The sequence below is a fragment of the Plectropomus leopardus genome, chromosome 15 (assembly GCF_026936395.1).
Source record: "Plectropomus leopardus strain MGB_pleo_1.0 chromosome 15, ASM2693639v1, whole genome shotgun sequence".
Classification (NCBI taxonomy): domain Eukaryota; kingdom Metazoa; phylum Chordata; class Actinopteri; order Perciformes; family Serranidae; genus Plectropomus; species Plectropomus leopardus.
The window spans coordinates 22,552,707-22,573,236 of record NC_142190.1 but is presented as its reverse complement, the minus strand read 5'-3'; the positions used below and the strand labels follow the sequence as shown (position 1 = coordinate 22,573,236).

The window sequence follows — 20,530 nt, the reverse complement described above, 5'->3', positions numbered from 1 at the left end:
CTGTGTCCATGTCTTGTCTTCTCCTCAGCCATGCCTCCCAACAGTGCAAAATTATTTGGGGAAAGATATTTTCAGTGTCATGCTGCATGGTAAGAGTAAAAAACAGAAATGATATAACTAAAATTGACAACATGTATCACTGGATTTCAACTTTTTATCTCTAAATCCACCAGCATGGCAGGCCTACAGATGCTGGGACATGTTGGAGGTTGAGTAGTGTGATGCTCTATTGAGGTAATACGTTCTTGTTATTCACAGGGCTGCAGTATCTGCACTATATTCATGGAGGGCAGCGATGAGCTCACAATTCTTTTGGTTTATTCCAACTGAAGAAGAAGAAGAACTCCATGCCGGAAGTAAGTATATCTGTGTCATAATACATCCATGATCTGTGTTAAGTTGACTTTTATACGCACTTTGTGGCTTCATAGTCAAAGTAAAAAAAAACCAAAACATCAGAATACCCACGGAAGCTATTGTATGTATTTATTGTGAAATAATAGTAAAGAACAGATAACCAATATGGTATTATGGTGCATATCTTCTCTTGGCTAAGGTCTGTACAAACAGGCATGGTTGATTCATTAATGGGATAGCCCCTTCAATTATCTTGGAAAACCTGGGTTCTAAGAAAGTCTCAAATATCAAAACATTTGACTCAGAGGTATTTTATTTTACAGTGCAATTCAAAATCCCACAAAGCCAACACTAGGGGTCACCATCAGTTTCCTCTTGGCTGTTTCAGACATTTCCCTGCCTGAATCATTGTGTTTCAAATCACTTGTTTATGGAAGACCATGACAGTCATGGAAATAATTTAGAAATATTTTAAGCTCTATTTTGGAATAGATTTTTAAAATTTCATTATTATTTAATTAATTGATTTATGTATTATATGTATTTAAATGATGTACTTAATCATAGCTTTATGTTCTTTAGTAAATCACTTTTTAAATGAATCTATCATTAATGAATTCATATTTTTATTTGTATATTTGTATAATTCCTCTTTTTATTGCCCATTAAAATGTCATACAATAAACTATGTTGTATTTTATATTAATTTACATAGATTAATACAGTAATTTACAAATGTATTCATGCCCATTTTAGAGTCTATGATTTTAATAATGCAATTAGTTATTAATTAAATGCCTTGTTGCAATTTCCGTGACACTTGTGGTCCTCCATATACAGAGCTGGTTTCCATTTGTTAAGTGCTATGACCATGGATGGATTCATTGACTTGGAGGGAAAGAGGATGGCGCCTTATTTTGAAAGGTGTAGACCGGAAGTCAACAGTTACGTCACACGAGTGTGCTCAGTGGCTTCCGCGTTGTGCTATCAAACATTATCGAGGCTAGCAGCCACCAACTTTTCATAGTAAACGGATACTTTTAAGGTTAATGTGTAACCATGGGGGGTAAGAACAAACAGCGAACTAAAGGAAATGTTCGGGTAAGTACCATTTTCTGTTACTAGCAAAGTTGCTAGCCGGTGTTAGCTACAAACACGAGTACAAGCTAATGTAAACTTCAACAGCTAACAGTGTCGTGTGGCTGTGCTGTCCCAGCTGTTTCGTAACCACGACCTTTTCATTTGAAGAATATTTCTACTTTTGTGGGATTTGTCTTACATAAAGAAACCTTTATTTTCTGATATCAGCCGTCTAGTAGCGGCCGCGCTGCTGAGGTATTGGCCCGGGAGGGAGGTGTCATCCCGGGGTTTGTGGGCTTCGACACGACGGTCACTTCGGAGCTGAGTTATGTCCCCGCTGTCCACGGTGCAGAGGAGATAGACAATCTGGTAGATGCAGATTTCCGCCTGGTGCTTAGGAAACTGTCGAAGAGGGATGTTGTAACCAGATTGAAAGTGAGTTTAAACTTTTAACCACCTTTTGTACATAGGCAACCTAATGTAAGACACAGCCTGCCATTTTAAATAACACTCACTGCAGTGTACATGAAACATGTAAAGCAGTCTCTTGTTTGGGATGGAGAAGTCACTCCAGATGTTGTGTTCTGATGCTGTGTCCTCTTTACAGGCTGTGCAGGACTTTGGGTCCATGTGTCAGGAGCGGGATGCTGAAGAGGTGAAAGGGGTCCTGCCATACTGGCCAAGGATTTACTGCAAAATATCAGTGGTGAGCTGGCCACACATTCATGATTATGAAATGCTTTTTTTGTATCAGTGTCACTTAAAAGTTTTGGACACAGTGCATTTTAAACATATACAACTATTACTATGCATTTCTGTCTGTCCCATCAGAATTTAATTGTAAAATTGAGAGAATTAATTTAAAATAATAGTTACAAGAATTACAGCCAGACTAAATAAATGTTTTCAGCTGTCGTTAAGTGATGTTCAATAAACGGACTTCTCTTATAGTTTTTGGCAGTGTACTCCATAATTTTGGAGCATAGCTAAAGAATAGCTAAGAGCAAAAACTACACTGCCTATCTTCTTGTGCGTATAATTGTGTGCATTTAAAAACCCGGCAGCAGAAGATCTGAGAGCTCAGGAAGGATTATAGAATGACAGTGAATCTGCAAGATCCTCAGAGTCTTCTGAAAGATACTTGGAGCCAGTGGAGTGTAGCTAAACATGGGGTAATATGCTCTCTTATTTGTTTTGGTTAGAAATCTAGCAAAGAAGAGGATGGGGAATATATCTGAACAAAAGCTCGGCTGGGACTACACTTAAATTAAGGATGACATTTAAATGGGACTTTAATGTGTTTAAGTGTTTGAGATGTGTCTGCATTAGGAGAATTATATTCTTCGTCATTATGCCTATCAGGACCATGACCGCCGGATCAGGGAGGCCACCCAGCAGGCCTTCGAGCAGCTGGTGCTTAAAGTGCGTCGCAGCTTGGCTCCCTTTCTGAAGAGCTTGATGGGCCACTGGATTCTGTCCCAGTGTGACACTTACACACCTGCAGCCTCTGCTGCGTGCCAGGCCTTCCAGGCTGCTTTCTCACCCACCAAACAGCCTGAGGCTCTCAGCTTCTGCAAGGATGAGATCCTTAATGTGAGTAGTAGTGGCTTTAGTGCGGACAAGGGAATTTGCTCCGTAATTTAATGAGCTATATTTAACATTAAATTGTTGTTATTCTTACATTACAGGTACTTCAAGATATTTTGTTAAAGGAAACAGCAGACACACTGAGCGATCCACAGTAAGTTTAGCTCATTGTATTTTCTGTGTCCATCCCTCTGGCTGTGTGGGCACAACAATAATGCATTCTGTCAGATACTTTGCTGAGTCACTGGTTCCCCCTGCTCTCTAGAAGTGTAACAGAGGAGGAGAGAGAAGGCAAGTACGTGCGCATGCTGACCAGTTCTCTGTTGGGGGTAAAGAGACTGCTCTCCCTGCTGCTCCAGAGTGACAGGGCGGCGTTGGAGGAAAGACTAGCCCATCTTCTTAACTCTGGGAAGTTCTGGAAGTACAGCAAACACAAGACACCACAGGTACTGGCAATAAGTAGGACTAATGAACTCACTCACCTGATGTATGCACATTATGTAATGTTACTCAACTTAAATAAGGTGTGTTTTTCATTTTAATACAAGTTTGTAGTTTACAAATATTGTACTGGACAATTGTGATATTCCAATATCCATGCATACGGCATTATCCCACTGTTTAAAAAACAAACAAACTATTGGGTTTTCTTTAATTTCACATTCTCTGAGTGATTTTTTTGACTGAAGATTGATAATCAGAATAATTTTTTGGTTTTATTTTAGATGCTTGTGTAACTGTATTATATTATTTACAAGTAAAAGCAAAATATTAAGGCCAAAATGTCCCTCTAGGTTACACACAGATTATAGAAAGGTTTTACCCTACGGAGTGGACTAAGTTTCTGCAGTTTATATTCTGTTAACCTTCTGTTAATATACATGCAATTATCTGTTTTTTTAAGAAGATATTTCCTCATTTAGCACTATGTGTTGTTCCACAGGTGCGAGGGGCATTTTTTGAGATGGTGTGTGCTCTGTGTGAGTTCACTCCAGCATTGGTCCAGGCTGAAGCAGCACGACTCTGCCCTGCTGTTCTCCTCAGCATTGATGACACAGATCCTGTAGTGCTGCCTCCAGTGTGGGAGGCTGTTCTTCATGTCGTGTCGACAATCCCTGTAAGCTTTTGTTTGAAGGACTTTACATGTATAGCAATGCTAATGCCATTATTTTGTCAGGTGTTCTGTAAAGTTACCCTTCCTCTATGTTATTAGAGGGGATTGACAGGTAGTGCATGGAGTTATATTGAAGGTGCAATGTGTGATGTGTGTCCAAATGCTCCTAACTTATGGGGGGCAGCATTTCACCTCTAAGCAAACTAGTACAAGCTCTCTTAGCTTTTTTTTAATTCAAATGAATAAACAAAGTGAATTCACAAAATGTCAAGAAAACACATATTCTTAGACCCTTTTCTTAAACAAATCTTAAAAATACAACTGTACACATTCTCAATCGAGGTTTCTCTATTTCACCAAAGACTTTGTTTTGCCAATTTATTGTTACGTTGCATCTAATCTTAGGTTTTCCTGCCTCTGTTTCAGGATTGCTGGGCTCATGTGAATGCAAAGAAGGGCTTCTTACCTAAACTGTGGGCTCTACTAAAAGAGGGTGGCAAAGGCATGGCTAAAGCACTCCACCCTAATCTAATGCCACTCCTCAGCAAACTGCCCCAACAGGTCACTGAGCCAAGCTTGGACTTCTACACCACCTTCTTCTCTTCAGTCATACAAGGGTAATTATTATTATTATTATTTTTTTTTAACATGTGCTGGTATTTATGCTTGGGCTAATTCAGTATTATTTTTATTATTGAATTTCAAAGGAACCTTATTGAGAAAATATAACAATATTGTTTTGTTTTTTAAAAAATCTCTCGGTCAAATCAATGATTTTGTGCAGATTTAGATTATTATCTCATAAAATCACTTGAATTGAATTCTCTACATTTGAGTACTTTTTCAATGTAATGCATTATAGTTGAGCACAGGTTATTGCACTGATTAGTGATATTATTATTTGGTATGTGATTTTGCAAAAAATGCTATTATCCTCATATATATGATTTAAAAACAACACTTTCAATGTTATTGTTATAAGTTATGAATCAGTCCTGTGTCAGACTAAAACCTTTACTATCTGTATGTTGGTCTCAGGCTGTCCAGTGAGCGTGCAGCCACAAGCCCATCGGAAAGTGCAGTAATAGTGACTTCTGTTGTTGAGTGCTTGAGGTACTGCGTACTCCACAATACAGAGGGGGAGGACGAACAGAGAAAAATTCGAATCATGCTTATTTCACAGCAGGTGGGATCACACAGTTGCAAATACTTTTCCTACAATGTCAGATCTTCTCAAGTCCCTACCTTTCTTACAAAGTTTTATTTGTCTCTTTGTAGCTTCTGCCACTACTAGAAAAGGCTCTTGGTAGTCCCTCCCTTCAAAATGGCCCTCTTTTCCTTTTGGTCACTGAAATGCTTGTTTCCTGGGAGAAAAAGGCAAGCCTACATAGCGAGGATGGAGCAGGTGACAGCAGTGATGTCTTTCAACGGCTTTTGGCAGACTTCTGGGAGGGACTCTGTCTTTTGTTTGTGCGTTACACCGACAATGAGGATGCAGATGCACAGGCTTTGGAAGGGGTAGCCATTTTGCTGCAGGTGAGTTTGGTTTTGGGGAATCTCTAGCTCAGACAAATAAGGATACAGCAGATCAATATGGCTGTCAGAGCCATTTATGTCTTTAAAAGTGGCTGAGGTAAAACAGCAAACACAATGCCTAAATAAATCTATTCTCACTTTCCTCTCATGTCTTCAGGTAATGCGCTACCCTGAGAGAGTAAAAAGAAAGCACGTCCAGAAGAAGAAATCTGTCAAGATCTGTTTCTCTAAGCCAGAGGACAATGAGAAAACTGGAGTCGAGGGGGATGCTGTCGAGAAGCCTGTTCAGACGGTGTCAGAGCTGGTGAATGAGAAGGCATCTGGGTCCCTACAGACGCAGCATTTTGAGGACGTAGTGTGCCAACTGGCACAGCTGTGCCTGGTGCATGTGAATGAGAAAAACTCAGAGAAACACCTTGTTTTCCTCTCCCTTCTCCTGCAGTCTTTCCACACACCAAGGGTCTTCAGTGTAAGTCATGTTTGACCATTACAGTCAACAGTGTATTTCAGTGTCAGTCCTTTTTACACAGAGATCCCGCTTTACTGATGAAACCATTAACTTTCATTACACCCGCTTTGCTTTTTCAAATACTGTCATAATGCTACTTAAGTGTGTGAATTTAGATAGCATGCTGGTGTTCCAGAAGCAAAAGAGCCATGACGGCATGACGTGTAAAACAACAGCATCAGCCTCTAATGTGACATTTACAGTACATGTTGGGCAGTGCTTTCTAAACAATAACAATGGCATAAACATAGCAGAAACAGTCATCCGCCGCCTCTACTCTGACTTTTTAGTTATATTCTTATGGCATTTCATACTACTGTGAAGCTTATATTTTGGTAAGGGGTCTAAATGGGACAGGCTTTTATTTCCTTTCAAACAAACTGTTGCTCAACAAAGATGGAAAATACAATTCATTCATTCATTCACTGTCAGAAACCGCTTCTCCTCGTAAGGGTCGTGGGGAGGTCGAGAGGCGGGGTACACCCTGAACAGGTCGCCACACTGTCGCAGGGGGAAATACAATCAGATGTTTAATTTAGCCTAGTTTTTGCATCTCTCTTGTTTATTGTGCCGGTATTACCGTCTTCTCGGAGCTCATTAGTTAGTAAAATTAACTAAATGACTAAATTGTAAAGGATCTTACCACACTGACCATGCGTGTAGCATGTACATATTGACAAAAGTTAAAACATTTATATTCGCATGTGTGATTTAAGCAGCTAACTAACATTAGCTCCAGCAGGTAGCCAACAACCCAGTGTTACACGTTCAAAGAACATCTATAAAACTGAACTTTATGTCAACCAGACCGGGCTTCTAATTGAAAAAGGCGTTTATTTATCAAAATATGTAGCCACACTGGGCTTGTAACAGGGATTTGGCGTTAAATTGGGACTAGGCTTATATGTGTGTTTTCTATAGGACTTTTTAAAATTTTTTAAATTTTTATACTATGATGTTTTATGACTTTTTTTATAGAATACCATACTACAACATTTTTGCTATTTTTTATAACATACTATTCTGTGGCTTTTTTATGCTCTTTTATGGAATACTATACTGTGAGTTTTTTATTAGTTTTCTAGGAATACTGCACAATGACATTTGTATGTCTACGTGATAGCCAAAGTCGGTGGGGTGCACACTAACACGTGAAAACATCACACGAGTTCTGTTGGCTCACACTTTTTTCAAAGACGTTGATTTAGTTCTGTTACTATCTCCGCCGCGGGCTTAAAGTGGGAACAGCTTTGTCCCCTTATTCAGTGTCTGTACTTCATTATACTGAATGAAAAAGGGTAGTAACGGTGCAACACAGCCTTAAATGGGCAGTGTTTACAGGGCTGATGTCAGTTTGAGCTATCACTTTGTCTTTGTAATGTCGAAAGGGATCAAAGTAAAAACTTGTCACACACTTAAGAATTGTTGGCAGTAGTTTTGAGTATTTGCAATTTTTAATTAATGTGCTTGAATGTGCGTAAACACTGGTATGGATTCGTATTTTTAACAATTCTTAAAACTCTATGATGTAAATGATCCTTTCCCTAAACTGTGCTTGTCTTAGACATTGGTTGAACTGGATGACAAAATAACGGACGGTGAGCAGAGTGCCGAGGTGACAATGAAGAATCCAGCAATGCAGTTCCTACTGGAGCGGGTGGTGGTGTGGCTGGCTGAGAAAAGCCGCAAAGACACAGAGCACGTGGTGGAGATGGTCTTCAGCTCACTCTACTGCTGCAGCCAGCAGGAGACCACCCGCATCCTCAATCACATCACCACGGTAACAGAAGATGCAGATGTTTTAACATGACCTGATGTGTTGCTGTTGTGTCGTTGCTGACATCAGTGCTCTTCTCTCTGGTTTCTAGATGGATTTACAGTGGAGAATTATCCTGCAAATTATACAGAGGGTATGTGTGTCTTCTTTTTACACAGATCAAAGTGTGTTATCTAACAGTACATCAGATTTACACGGTTATAAAAATCTGTGGTACTATCTGCCCTGTCAGGCATGTACAGATCCTGAGGCTCTTAAGAGCTGCCACGACTGGCTGAAAGGTTCAGTTCTGGGTGAGCAACTCATGGGATTGACTGAGGAGCTGTGCAAGGTGGGAAGCAGCTCTCCCAGTTCTACTTCTTCTACCAGCAACCACAGTTGGACCCTTATTAGCCTGGTCCTCTCTCAGCACCACAACAATGGTAAACACAGACACACACCTGCGAATTGTTTCTTGTCAGTGGAAAAGTACTTTATATAATTATGCTTTTGATCTGTTTTACTTGAACAGAGCCTCTGATAGGGGAGGTGTACCTGGAGAAGATCTTAGAGAGGCTCCATGCCACTCTGTCTGAGACCAAGAGTCTGTCAGACGCAGGCAACATGGAGCCACTCATCTGCTTCATCTGTGATGTGGCCTCCACATTCTTCTCTTCTGTACAAGACTGTCTGCTACTTCTCTCTGCTGAGGAACTCCTGCTCACCGTCTTCCAGCTCACAGCCCAAGATCAAAGACACACTCACCTGTCTGGTAGGTACTTACACAAAGCACACAAAAATAGACTTCTCAGTCGAGCAAAAAAAAAAACTTACATTTGTTGATTTTGTTTTCAAAGACTCACTTTTAGATAAGCTGAGGAAAGTGTGTGTTGCTGGGGTCCAGTCGTTGGTCCAACACTCTGAATGTGAGGTCAAGAAAGGTGGTTTCCTGTACAGTGCAGCCCTTTGGGTGACAAACCAGCTACTCACCAATTCTCTGGATATTAAAAGGTAACAAAAACACCTTCTGTAGTTTTTTTTTTTAAAAAAAAAAACAACCCCACGGTGTCCTTAAATTTTTGCATGTTGAGTGTCTGAATTGATACAAGCTTATCTGAAGAATCTGTCCCAAGGCTTTGTTGTGGTTCTAGCTAACCCATCTTGGTGTTATGTTATAGTTTGCAGATTTTAATTCTGGCCGTACAGAACCTGGTGGAGACAATCATCTCTGTTTGTGATCAAGATTCCCCCATCCTCGCCCAGTTCTTTACAACACTTACGCCCAGCCAGACAGAATGGACAAGGATCAGACAAGCCTTACCTCCTCAGGTTAGCCACCAATCCATCATCCTTACTTGAGTAAAACAACTAATTCAAGCACTATCTTCCATAAGCTTTAATTAGATTATTCACACAAAGCACTCTTTTTTTTCGTCCCCTCCAGTGGATAAAAAAACCCTTACTGTCCAGCCGTCACCGAGGAGTTTGTGAAAAACCCTCCATGGACATCTGGAAGTTGAGAGTGTCAACGAGGCCACCAGCTCACCTTTGTACCTGTGCCCTGTTGGGGAGGGTGGCTTGGACTGTTGCATCCATAACTCATGACAAAAAGGAGGAAGAATGTCCTTCGCACTTTCCAAACTTCAAGTACACAGGTACACACACACACACAGAAAATTTAATCTTTTTTTTGACGTTTTTCCATATCAATCTATGATGCTGTTTTCTGCATTGTATATAAGGGTTTTGTATTGGCAGGGATCTGGCAATACAATATGTCATGATCATGATACAGGGGTTACAATTAAATATATTGTGATAATCTATGCAAGGTAATATATCATGATTTTTTTTAAAATTTTTCTAATTTTAGGAAAACTTATAGTATTAAGAACTCACCAGTAAATTTCAATCTCGTTTCTTATTTCATCTGTCTTCTTCTAATATGTTTTTGCCTCGTATCTCTTGTTTAATTCTACCTTCAATTTTGTCTGGCCTTAGTTCGGCATTATTGTTTGGCTCTTATAGTTATGTTGCCTCTGCAAGAAACCTTTCTTGCCTTGTTTGTCAAAGCACTTTGTGAACTGTGCTTCTATATGTGCTATATAAATAAAGTTATTATAATTATTATTTAAAAATAATTTCATGCAATCACAGCAATTAGATCTGTATTTGAATTTATCACAGTACCTGTAACATCCAACATGTGCAATCTGAATACAATACATTTGTCATATTAGTGATAAGAAAACATGATAATAAAAAGTGCTTGCAGGATTGTTAAAATAACATAATAAGAAAATGGAAAATGGTAATAAACTAATAATTGATACAGTGTCAACAAACATAATGTCCTGATACTCAAGTTTATATATATATATATATATATATATATATATATATATATATATATATATATATATATATATATATATATATATATATATATATATATATATAAAATATTCTATACATATTTGTTTTTTCTTTGGCAGTTTCAGAGCTGCTGTATGCACTGCAGTGGTGTAAGGAGGTAGACTACATCCCTGCATATCACAGCCTGCTAACTGACGGAGGTCTGTTGGAGAGACTCCAGAACCACGTTGCTATGAAAGATCTGCTGCAGACACTCTACTCAAGGTGAGCTACACACAAGACCCACTGCATGTAATAACTTAATACATAAAAAAGAGCTTCCATAGAGCCTTATCAAAAGATATTTTTCATGCAGTCAATGAAAAAGCTGTTTACGAAATCTAACTTGAAAGAAATGAAAACAGATTTTTAAGAACATTTGTTTTCCCAGGCAATTATTTGAAACAATATTCACTGCATGTATGTGTATGGTATTGTTGTACTGTAGGTCAGTGGAGGATGGAGGTCTATGGTCTCTGACTCTAGAAAACTACATCCACACCAACAACTTGCCATCCACTCACAGTGCAACAGTGAGGAAGCTTCATGGCAGTGCAGACAGGTAAATAGTTTGTTTATTAATGGTATTTGAAATGCTTTTCATTTCACACTGAAGCCTGGTATATGACCATTTCCACCACTGTTGTTTATTAAAAAATTGTCTCTGTTTGGTCAGTTTATTCCCGGTGTCTCAAAGCAAATTGAGCACGCTCCAGGTGCTCTGCCCCACCATGACCAAAGAAGACAGAGAGACTCTCGTTGCTCTAGCAACGGCTGGAATAATCAACTGGCAAGAGAATGATGGTGGGAATAAACACATAAACACATACAAAATGCAAGCATGGACAATATTCTGGACTTGACCCAAGCAAATAACAATTTTGGGATATGTGTCACAGATGTGTATGGATGTTTGGCGGTGCTGCTGTGCTGTCTCAACGCCAACACACAAACAGAGGAGGAGGTTGTGCAGGCTATCCTGGCCACCCTGATGGAGTGGAGGAACAGTAAGGAGGACTGGTTCCTCTTTAGCAGGTAACGGAATCACAAAAACCATGCAACAATTTGTATGCTGTGATTTTTATATTGTATCTCTTTAAACACTATACTGTGATTTTTTTTTCTTCAGTGTTATTGACATCCTATACTATTGCTTTTTCGTCATCTTATACAGTGACTACGCTATGATTTTTTTTTTGACATACTATGACTTTTTGACAAACTATGTCATGCTGTTGACATGACTTTTTAAACTTACTACACAGAGAAATGTTTTGGTTTTTTGTTTAGACATGCCATACTATAACCTTTTTTATATATAACTATACTGTGACACAACATAACTGTACTTTTCTTTTTTTTCTATATATTAAACCATGACTTTTTCAACATACTATACTATGACAATTTTCTGACATACTAACATACTATACTATGATTTTTTTTTCTTCTTTTTACCATGACCATTTAAAAGAAAATCTTGACTATGCTTTTTTATGTTTATATCTATCTTTTTTATACTATCAGCTTTTCAGCATGCTATACTCTGACTTTTTCCAACATGCTGTACAAGTTTATACAGTTTCCAATGATATACCTACATTTGTCACATCTTGATATTTCAGTGACCTGTCTAAAGCTACCGCAGAACAGTTGAACCTTGCTGTGGAGATGATGCGTTTCCTGTCCTGGCTGGTGACTCACTGTCCCACAGTTCTTGGGAGCAGCCAGTGGGACTTCTTGCTCTGCTCTATGTTAGCCTGGTTGGAGGTGAGACATAGATCACACATATATTGTGCTGCTTTGTGTTTTTTGAGGTAGTGAGTAGTGCTACAGGGTCATGGGTCGTGGGCTTCCTGTCATGGGTTGAACTCTTGACCTCAAGTGTTTGAAATGTTACAGTACTCTCTGCTGCCCCTAAATATATGATATTTTTTGTGTGTATCTGCTGTCCCACACTTAAACCTTCTAATTGTTTGCTTCCAATTTCAGACCGCGAGTGAGAATGTGAGCAGTCTGTGGAACCCATGGGTGCAGCTGTTTGTGTGTGAGGACGCTGCTTTGATAGTGAAGCTGAACCAGTTCTTCACATCATCTTCACCGGATGTACTGGAGAAGCTGCCGTCTGAATTGACTGGTGAATGGAGAGACTTCTTCGTGGAAGGAATCTACAACCTGCTGTTTCCTCTGCCAGTCCATATCACAGGTGCGTGTGGATTTTAATTTCAGATTTTTACACTGTCTCTGGGAACACAAGCCCACTATACAAAGTATATACTCAGTATATATATATATATATATATATATATATATATATATATATATATATATATATATATATACACACACACACACACAAAAGTATATACAATATACATTAATTGAATATATTCACTGGAAGTTTAAAGAAATGTTGTCCCTTATAAATTAAGCAGTACCACTTAAATGTGAGTGAAATTACTTTATTCTTACTGGAAAAAAAATGTGACAATGATTAAATATCAGTCAGGACAACTCAGACTTTATAAAGACTAAAAATACATAAATTTTACTCTATAAATTGGAGGATTGCCAAAATTTGTGCACCTTGAAAATGTCACATTTAGTAATACTTAAAGTGCTGTAAAACAACATTGACAACAGGACATATTTGAGTTCAGGACATCTCTGACCACATACAGACTCAAAAGCAAGCATTTTTTCAGAAACACTTTTCTCATATGTACCTTGAAGTGGCTACATTTCTTAAAACAGCTATGTTCCCAGCTAACACCAGCAAATTCCAGGCTTTTTGTAAGCATGTGTGAATTTTTTTTTAGCTGGCAGGACACACGTGACAAAAAAAGTAATTGTTTGACTTTGTAATAGTTGCTTTTCATCAAGCATATTGATAAGTAATGTGGTTATAGTTGTTAAATAGAGAATGTATATGATTGGTAGTGCAATATACAAACAGTTGAAGCAAACTTCTGTTTGTCTGATGTCTGGGTGCAGATGCCTTCACTGAACCGGACGACCCTGTGTTCCCAATGGCGGTACTGCAGTCAGTCGGCGTGGCTCTGACATATGTGCCCGTGCAGCAGCTACAACAGAACTCCCTGCCACCACGGTTCATAGCAGACCAGATGACAAACCTGCCAGAGCCCCTCCAGACGCTCCTCAACACTTTCTGCCCTCTGTTGCTGTTTAAGGCCAGACCTCTGCAGATCACCATCTACCACCTGTTAGAAAAGTAAGGGTTTTGTTTGAGAGTTTGTATCAGTGCACTAACATGGCTACATTTTCCTCAAAGTAACAGGAAAAAAATCTTTGCAGGAGGTTGGGAATGATACCTCATGCTTACCACAAGATATTAAAGACAAATGAACATACTTGCTTATTGTTGATACAGGGTCATGCCTGGGCTGCCCGAGTGTGATGGAGAAGGAGACAACAACAAGTCTGATGATGACAGAGATGAGCCGAGTCTGTAAGTAATTGGAAGAAATTATATTACTGTAAGTTTCACATAAATTTGAAAGTAACTGGATTATTGGTATTATCATGTGCATTCTTAAGGTGTGTTCTGACCAAATAAAAAGCACATTTTTGCCTTGGATTACCTGTGTGAATGTGGCCAAATTGCTAGCTGTGCTTGCGATTGTGCTAACTTGGTTTGTAGTGAAGTTTGACCAATAGCTGGAATCAAGTAACAAATTTTCAGAAACTGCCATGTAGTCCTGAGGCTTCACTCGCTATGGCCCTCCTCCTTTTTGTTCTGTCTCTGTACAGCACTGATGTTGAGTTGTAGAGCGCTGGTACCCACAGACAGTGACAATAAGTTTGTCCTGCATTTCTGATTCAGGAAATCTCAACACCGATAACACAGTGTTACATAATTTTGAACCATTTCAGCTACCAGGGATGCATATTTGACTCTTTGCTTTGATTTTTTTTAACAATAGTGCATGAAAAAAATTGCTTTGCTATTAGTCTGTACAAACCTTTACTGTACCAGACGAAAACATCTTTGGACTTGATAGAATTTTTTTTAAAAAATGTATTCGTAGAGTTCTGTTTCTTTTGTGTTCAGTTCTCCTCCAGCATCTCTGATGTCCATCCTGTCGACCTGTGAGGAACTGTGTGATAGTATCCTGGCAGGTGTTCAAGTCGGAGAGTTTGCAGTGGTCCAGCCTCTGAGTGTGGAGTACTCCTGCATCCTGGGGTACTTGCTGGCCTGGAAGCTGCTCCTCACTTTTTTTAAATCTTCACCCTCCCATGTGAGTCATGATAAACACTCCCTGTTTTTGGCATGTGAGTTGAGTGTATACATGCAAAAAGATTTCAATGTTTCACAAAGAAAGTATGCTTTAACCTTTTCAACCCTGAGCAAATTGGTTTGTTTTCTTTCAAAAACATAGGAAGAAGGCAGTAAGCAACTAATCAACACAGGGGCCAAAAATAGCAAGAAATTAGTGAAAAGTTGGAGGAAAATTTGAAAATAAGCAAATAAATAGGTAAATAAATACATTGTTTAAAAATGAAAAAAAAAAACCCAACAACAAACAAAACAAAAAAACAAACAGGAAAATTACCCCCCCAAAAGTATAGAAAATTACTAAATATATGTTTTCTTTCCCCATGTAACATAAATTTAATGATATGATTCTAATAATTCTAAATATAGTTTTTTTTTTCATTTTTGGATAGCTTCTGGATTTTTAAAAATTAATTTTCGGGTCATTTCCTTCGTCACCTCTGACTACTTTCGTGCAAATTTTGGACATTTATTTGAAAGAAATCAAACCAATTTGCAGAGGTTTCAAAGGGTTAAAGAGCTTGTGAAAGGCATTCGAAGGTGGCACAAGAAAACTGATGTCCAACCAGGTTTTAAAGGGTTAAAATTTCCTCACAGTGCTGACCGATCCTCTGATTTATCTCTAGCTGCGAGCCCATTATGCCCAGTATTTGAAGAGAAGCTGCTCCCTTAACAAGCTCCTCCTCCACCTCTTCAAACTGATGCCTGAGAACCCCACCTACCCAGGCCAGGGGACAGAGACAAAGGAGACCAGAACCTTTTTTACGGAGAGCCAGTCTCTGGCTGTTGACAGTAAGCAGCACACATGTATGCAACATGTGTAAATGGCTTTGAAATGTAAACAAACTTAGATTTCCTTACCTTTATTTTGTTTGCCCTTTAGACAGTGAGAATGTCGAGTGGGAGCTCCCCCATCTGGCGTGCAGTGTGTACTACAGCACAGTGCAGGACCTGCCTGCCATGGTGCGACTGTGGTGGAACGGCCAGGAGAAGAGAGTGAGCGCAGCTGTGGAGAAATTCACAATTAAATATGTCAGTCCTGTTCTCTCAGCCCAGGAGATCTCATCTGTCCACTCCAGCACTCAAATGTTTGACAGCATGACTGTAAGTTAGCAAACACATTGCTCTGTGTGTATCTGCAACAGCAACTATTACTAGTTTTGGGTTATTTACTCTGATATAGATATAGATATAGATATAGACCCCTGATGGCAAAGGCAAACAGTGTGTATATTTCATTGCTCCAGGTGAAGGCCCGCTCAGCAGCACGGGAGGTGATTGCTACCTATTCAGTGGATGACATCTTCATCGAGTTGGTGATTCAGCTACCACAGAACTACCCTCTTGGCTCTATCACAGTGGAGAGTGGGAAGCGTGTGGGAGTTGCCGTACAGCAGTGGAGGAACTGGATGCTGCAGCTGAGCACCTACCTCACACATCAGGTAGAAGCATAACACACAATGGACATAAATGCAAGACGCTGCTGTATTAAGCAGTGTCTCCTGCAGTATGATTATTTCCCTGCCACAGAAGTATTCTCGAACAATTCTGGCCAAGGGGGCTGTGAAGATGTATTTATTTTAGGGTTGAACAAAGAAAAAAAAGGATGAAAAAAAACAATGTAAAAATGTGTTTGTCTTACCAGAATGGCAGTATAATGGAGGGCCTGGCTCTGTGGAAGAACAACGTGGATAAGCGTTTCGAGGGAATAGAGGATTGTATGATTTGCTTCTCTGTTATCCACGGCTCCAACTACTCCCTGCCCAAGAAAGGTTGCCGCACCTGCAAAAAGAAATTCCACTCAGCGTGTTTGGTGAGATATTTGTCAAGTTATATTACATACGCATATTACATTCAATGGTGGTCTGTCAAGATCTTCCGTGCCTTCACTGAAGATGTTAAAAAGAACAATCTACACTGATTAATTTTGAGCTTATTATTTAATATATGATCAGTCAAGTGCTGTGCCCAACTCAGAATTATACCAGTCGAATTTGATTTAGCTGTTCAATGCAAATATCTGACAAATTGTTGAGTGTAACAGCGGCATTCGTGATAGTAAACAAGTTAATAGTGCTAACGGCCGGTCGTACATGTGCAACACCATTTTTTGCAGACACTAGATATCAAACAAAAGCCAGAGACTGTATTCTGTTAAGATGCTGTGAGCTGTTAATAACTTCTAAGCAGAAGCTCTCTGTTCTCTCCTCCTCTGTGCTGCTGCCTGCATTTCCGTAGGAACTTGCTCCAAAGAATAGCATAAAAGTCAAGAGCACTCACTCCGTAGCAGAATCCCTTCTGGTCGCCAGAAGTACACTGCCCAGCACACTGACTAAAAAAAACAAAAGAAAAACATACTTCTTGACTTGAAATAATCTTAGTCCACTGAGGACTAAGGAGATAACAGAGAGAGAACAATAGCACAGGCAACAAACTGTAGTTATTCTGTGTATACATAATTCTGTACAAACATAGGGTTGGGTGTTTGTTTTTTTTTCCATTATCTGTTTAGGAGCTGTTGAGAATGTTACTACAGTGAGATTAAGTGATCCTCCCTGAGTGAGTGTGGTCTGGTTGTGGCATGATGCCACCAATGTTTGGTTCTGCATAAAACTGCATAGGTGGTACAAAGAAGAACCTTCGTAGTGTCCCTTTTGCGTGATCTCTTTGTAAAGAAGGCTTCTCTGTCTGTCTCTATCTATCTCTCTTACTCACTCTATCGATTCCACTTGCGTGCTGGCCCCCGCTATCTTTCGCTCGCTAGCCATCTCACTGAAACAAGGCACAGAAATCAGTCGTACGGGATAGTTTTTTGTACCCAACCCTATACAGTGACTCTACATGTCTTCTTTTACTCATAAATCACAAAACCACAGCCCACTACTGGCTGTGTCACTAAATACCACATACAAGATAAAGCATGACAAAATCTAATATAGAGTGAACGTACTTAACCCTTAACCCTTTTTTGTTGTCTTTTACACTGATTGATTTTTTTTTGTCCTTCTTTTACAGTACAAATGGTTCACATCCAGCAACAAGTCCACCTGTCCACTGTGCAGAGAAACCTTCTTCTAACGCAGTCTTTTGACAAGGAGGTTATGGTTGATAACTCTCCAGTCACATGGGACTGGATCAATTATGATTCCATAAAGACATTCATTAAGGTCCAATTTATTAGATCAGATAATGGGCTGAAAGGCTCTCTCTTACTGAAATGGCTGGCATTATTTAGTTCTGAAAATCTTGTTTCATTTGCTCAGTGAAAGTCCGAACTGAGGTACAGTAAAATCGGGTGATAGTTATGTTTTTCAAATTTTTTGTCCACATTCAGTAAAGCAGAGTGTTTAGATGTCAACAGTTAATACCAGTGCATTATTGTGCAGTGTATGTGCTGAATCAGAAGCTGATGTTTTTCTGTTAGAGTTTTTTCAAATCTTTTTTTGCGGATTAAATTTTCTACCTTTTGAAACGTATAGGAGTGTAGAAGAAGCTAAATGACAATGTTGGGAAAACCAAAGCTAGCCAGGGGCTTTAATCATGTAAAGCACCTATCGAATATGTAATTTTAAGTAATTTAAACTTTGCAATGCCCAAGACAGTTTTTGCAAATATTTCCTAATATTTAGGAGTGTAAAGAGCTAATGTCTGATTTCTGACATGCCTTATGATGTGGTGAGATCACCCATGTAAAGCAGGAAAAGGCAACTTCTTTAGTGAGGTTTTTATTTCTAAATACCAGTGCTCACAAATATCAAAACCTAATGTCTTCCCCTGTGCCTGCATAAAGCTGTAAATGATGCTGGAAAGTAAATAAAATACAATCAGATAATAACACTATTAAGAGATCCAATTTGTCTTTGACTGTACACATAGAACCGGGGTCAAACAAAGCATGCACCCTGTGACACAGAAAAAGAGTAAGCCAAAGTCCAAAAAGAAACTGATAAAAAAATAAATAAATAGAATGACAGCAACTCTGTTGTATGGCTCCACATACCAGTCAAGTCCAAGTTTCCAATCCAAGTTTGTGAAAACATGGACACAGAAAATCTATATAATAAGCACATGGTAGACACCCAAGGGAGGGTAGTGTCCCCATCCTGACGTATGACATTAAGTAATGGCCAGAGAAGTGTTTTTGCATAACATTATGATGCCAGAGTTGACCCGTGACCTCTTGGATATAAAATGTCAGTACTTCATCATTATATCAAGTTAGACATTTGAGTTAAATTTAAGTGTATGGATTTTCCATTTATGGCCAAAAAATGTTTTATGAGGTCACCATGACCCTTACCCACCAAACTCTAATCAGGTAATCGTTGAGTTAAAGTTAATGTTATTGCCAAATTTGAAGAAATTCCCTCACAATGTACTTGACATATAACTTTAACAAGAATGAGATGATGCAAGGTCACTGTGACTTTTGACCACCAAACTCTAATCTGTTCATCCTTAAGTCGACTCAAACATTTGTGTCAAATTCGAAAAAATTCCCTTAAGGTGTTCTTGACAAATTGTGCCATGTTAAACTACATAAAATGGCCTTCCAAGACACGCCATAGCATAGACAATTGCGAAAATGGCCAAAAACACCTTAATTTGGCATGTGGAAAAAATGACAGAAAATGCAAGGCAATAGTATGGCAAAAAAAGCCTCAAGATATTATAAAACAGCATATTTGGACATGCCGTAGCATTTAAATTTGCAAAAACAGCCAAAAACACCATAATATAGAATGTTGAAAAAATGACAGAAAAGGCAAGGCTATAGTATGGAAAAAAATGTCAAAATTGACATGTCCCAAAAACAGCCAAAAACACCTCAAAACAGCATAAAACAGCGCATTGAAACACGCCATAGCATTTAAAGTTGCAAAAATGGCCAAAACACCATGATATTGAATGTTGAAAAAATGACCGAAAAGGCAAGGCTATAGTATGGAAAAAATGTCAAAATTGACATGTCCCAAAAACAACTGAAAACACCTCAAAACAGCATAAAACAGCGTACTGAAACACACTATAGCATTTAAAGTTGCAAAAACGGCCCAAAACACCATGATATTGAATGTTGAAAAAATGACTGAAAAGGCAAGGCTATAGTATGGAAAAAATGTCAAAATTGACATGTCCCAAAAACAGCTGAAAACACCCCAAAACAGCATAAAACAGCGTATTCAGACACGCCATAGCATAGAAAGTGTTTAAAAAGGCCCAAAATATCAAGATACAGAACGTTGAAAAAATGGCCGAAAAGGCAAGGCTATAGTATGGAAAAAATGTCAAAACTGACATGTCAAAAAAACAGCTGAAAACACCTCAAAACAGCATAAAACAGTGTAATGAAACACGCCATAGCATTTAAAGTTGCAAAAATTGCCAAAAACACCATGATATTGAATGCTGAAAAAATGACAGAAAAGGCGACTATAGTATGGAAAAAATTTCAAAATTGACATGTCAAAAAAACAGCTGAAAACACCTCAAAACAGCATAAAACAGCGTGCTGCAACACGTCATAGCATCGAAAGTGTTTAAAACGGCCAAAAAAGCAAAGATACAGAACGTTGAAAAAATGACCGAAAAGGCAAGGCTATAGTATGGAAAAAATGTCAAAATTGACATGTCAAAAAAACAGCTGAAAACACCTCTAATCAGCATAAAACAGCGTATTGAAACACGCCATAGCATTTAAAGTTGCAAAAACGGCCAAAAACACCATGATATTGAATGTTGAAAAAATGACCGAAAAGGCAAGGCTATAGTATGGAAAAAATGTCAAAATTGACATGTCAAAAAAACAGCTGAAAACACCTCTAATCAGCATAAAACAGCGTATTGAAACACGCCATAGCATTTAAAGTTGCAAAAACG

The 20,530-nt window shown here is 38.8% G+C and overlaps 1 protein-coding gene across 1 annotated transcript; it reads left to right on the top strand.

The window, feature by feature from the left end:
• Positions 1-1,283: 1,283 nt before the first annotated feature.
• On the top strand, positions 1,284-18,490 carry ltn1 (listerin E3 ubiquitin protein ligase 1). The gene is made up of 32 exons (XM_042499189.2): positions 1,284-1,458; positions 1,666-1,872; positions 2,045-2,143; positions 2,800-3,030; positions 3,126-3,178; positions 3,290-3,470; positions 3,968-4,141; positions 4,565-4,755; positions 5,177-5,324; positions 5,417-5,674; positions 5,832-6,143; positions 7,747-7,962; positions 8,051-8,092; positions 8,192-8,381; positions 8,471-8,710; positions 8,796-8,949; positions 9,117-9,267; positions 9,383-9,593; positions 10,434-10,578; positions 10,802-10,915; positions 11,030-11,157; positions 11,253-11,388; positions 11,979-12,123; positions 12,346-12,559; positions 13,348-13,585; positions 13,745-13,822; positions 14,426-14,612; positions 15,277-15,442; positions 15,534-15,754; positions 15,898-16,092; positions 16,296-16,463; positions 17,666-18,490. Exons 1-32 carry the CDS (start codon positions 1,417-1,419, stop codon positions 17,726-17,728), a joined length of 5,298 nt encoding a protein of 1,765 aa, XP_042355123.2. The 5' UTR covers positions 1,284-1,416; the 3' UTR covers positions 17,729-18,490.
• Positions 18,491-20,530: the final 2,040 nt, after the last annotated feature.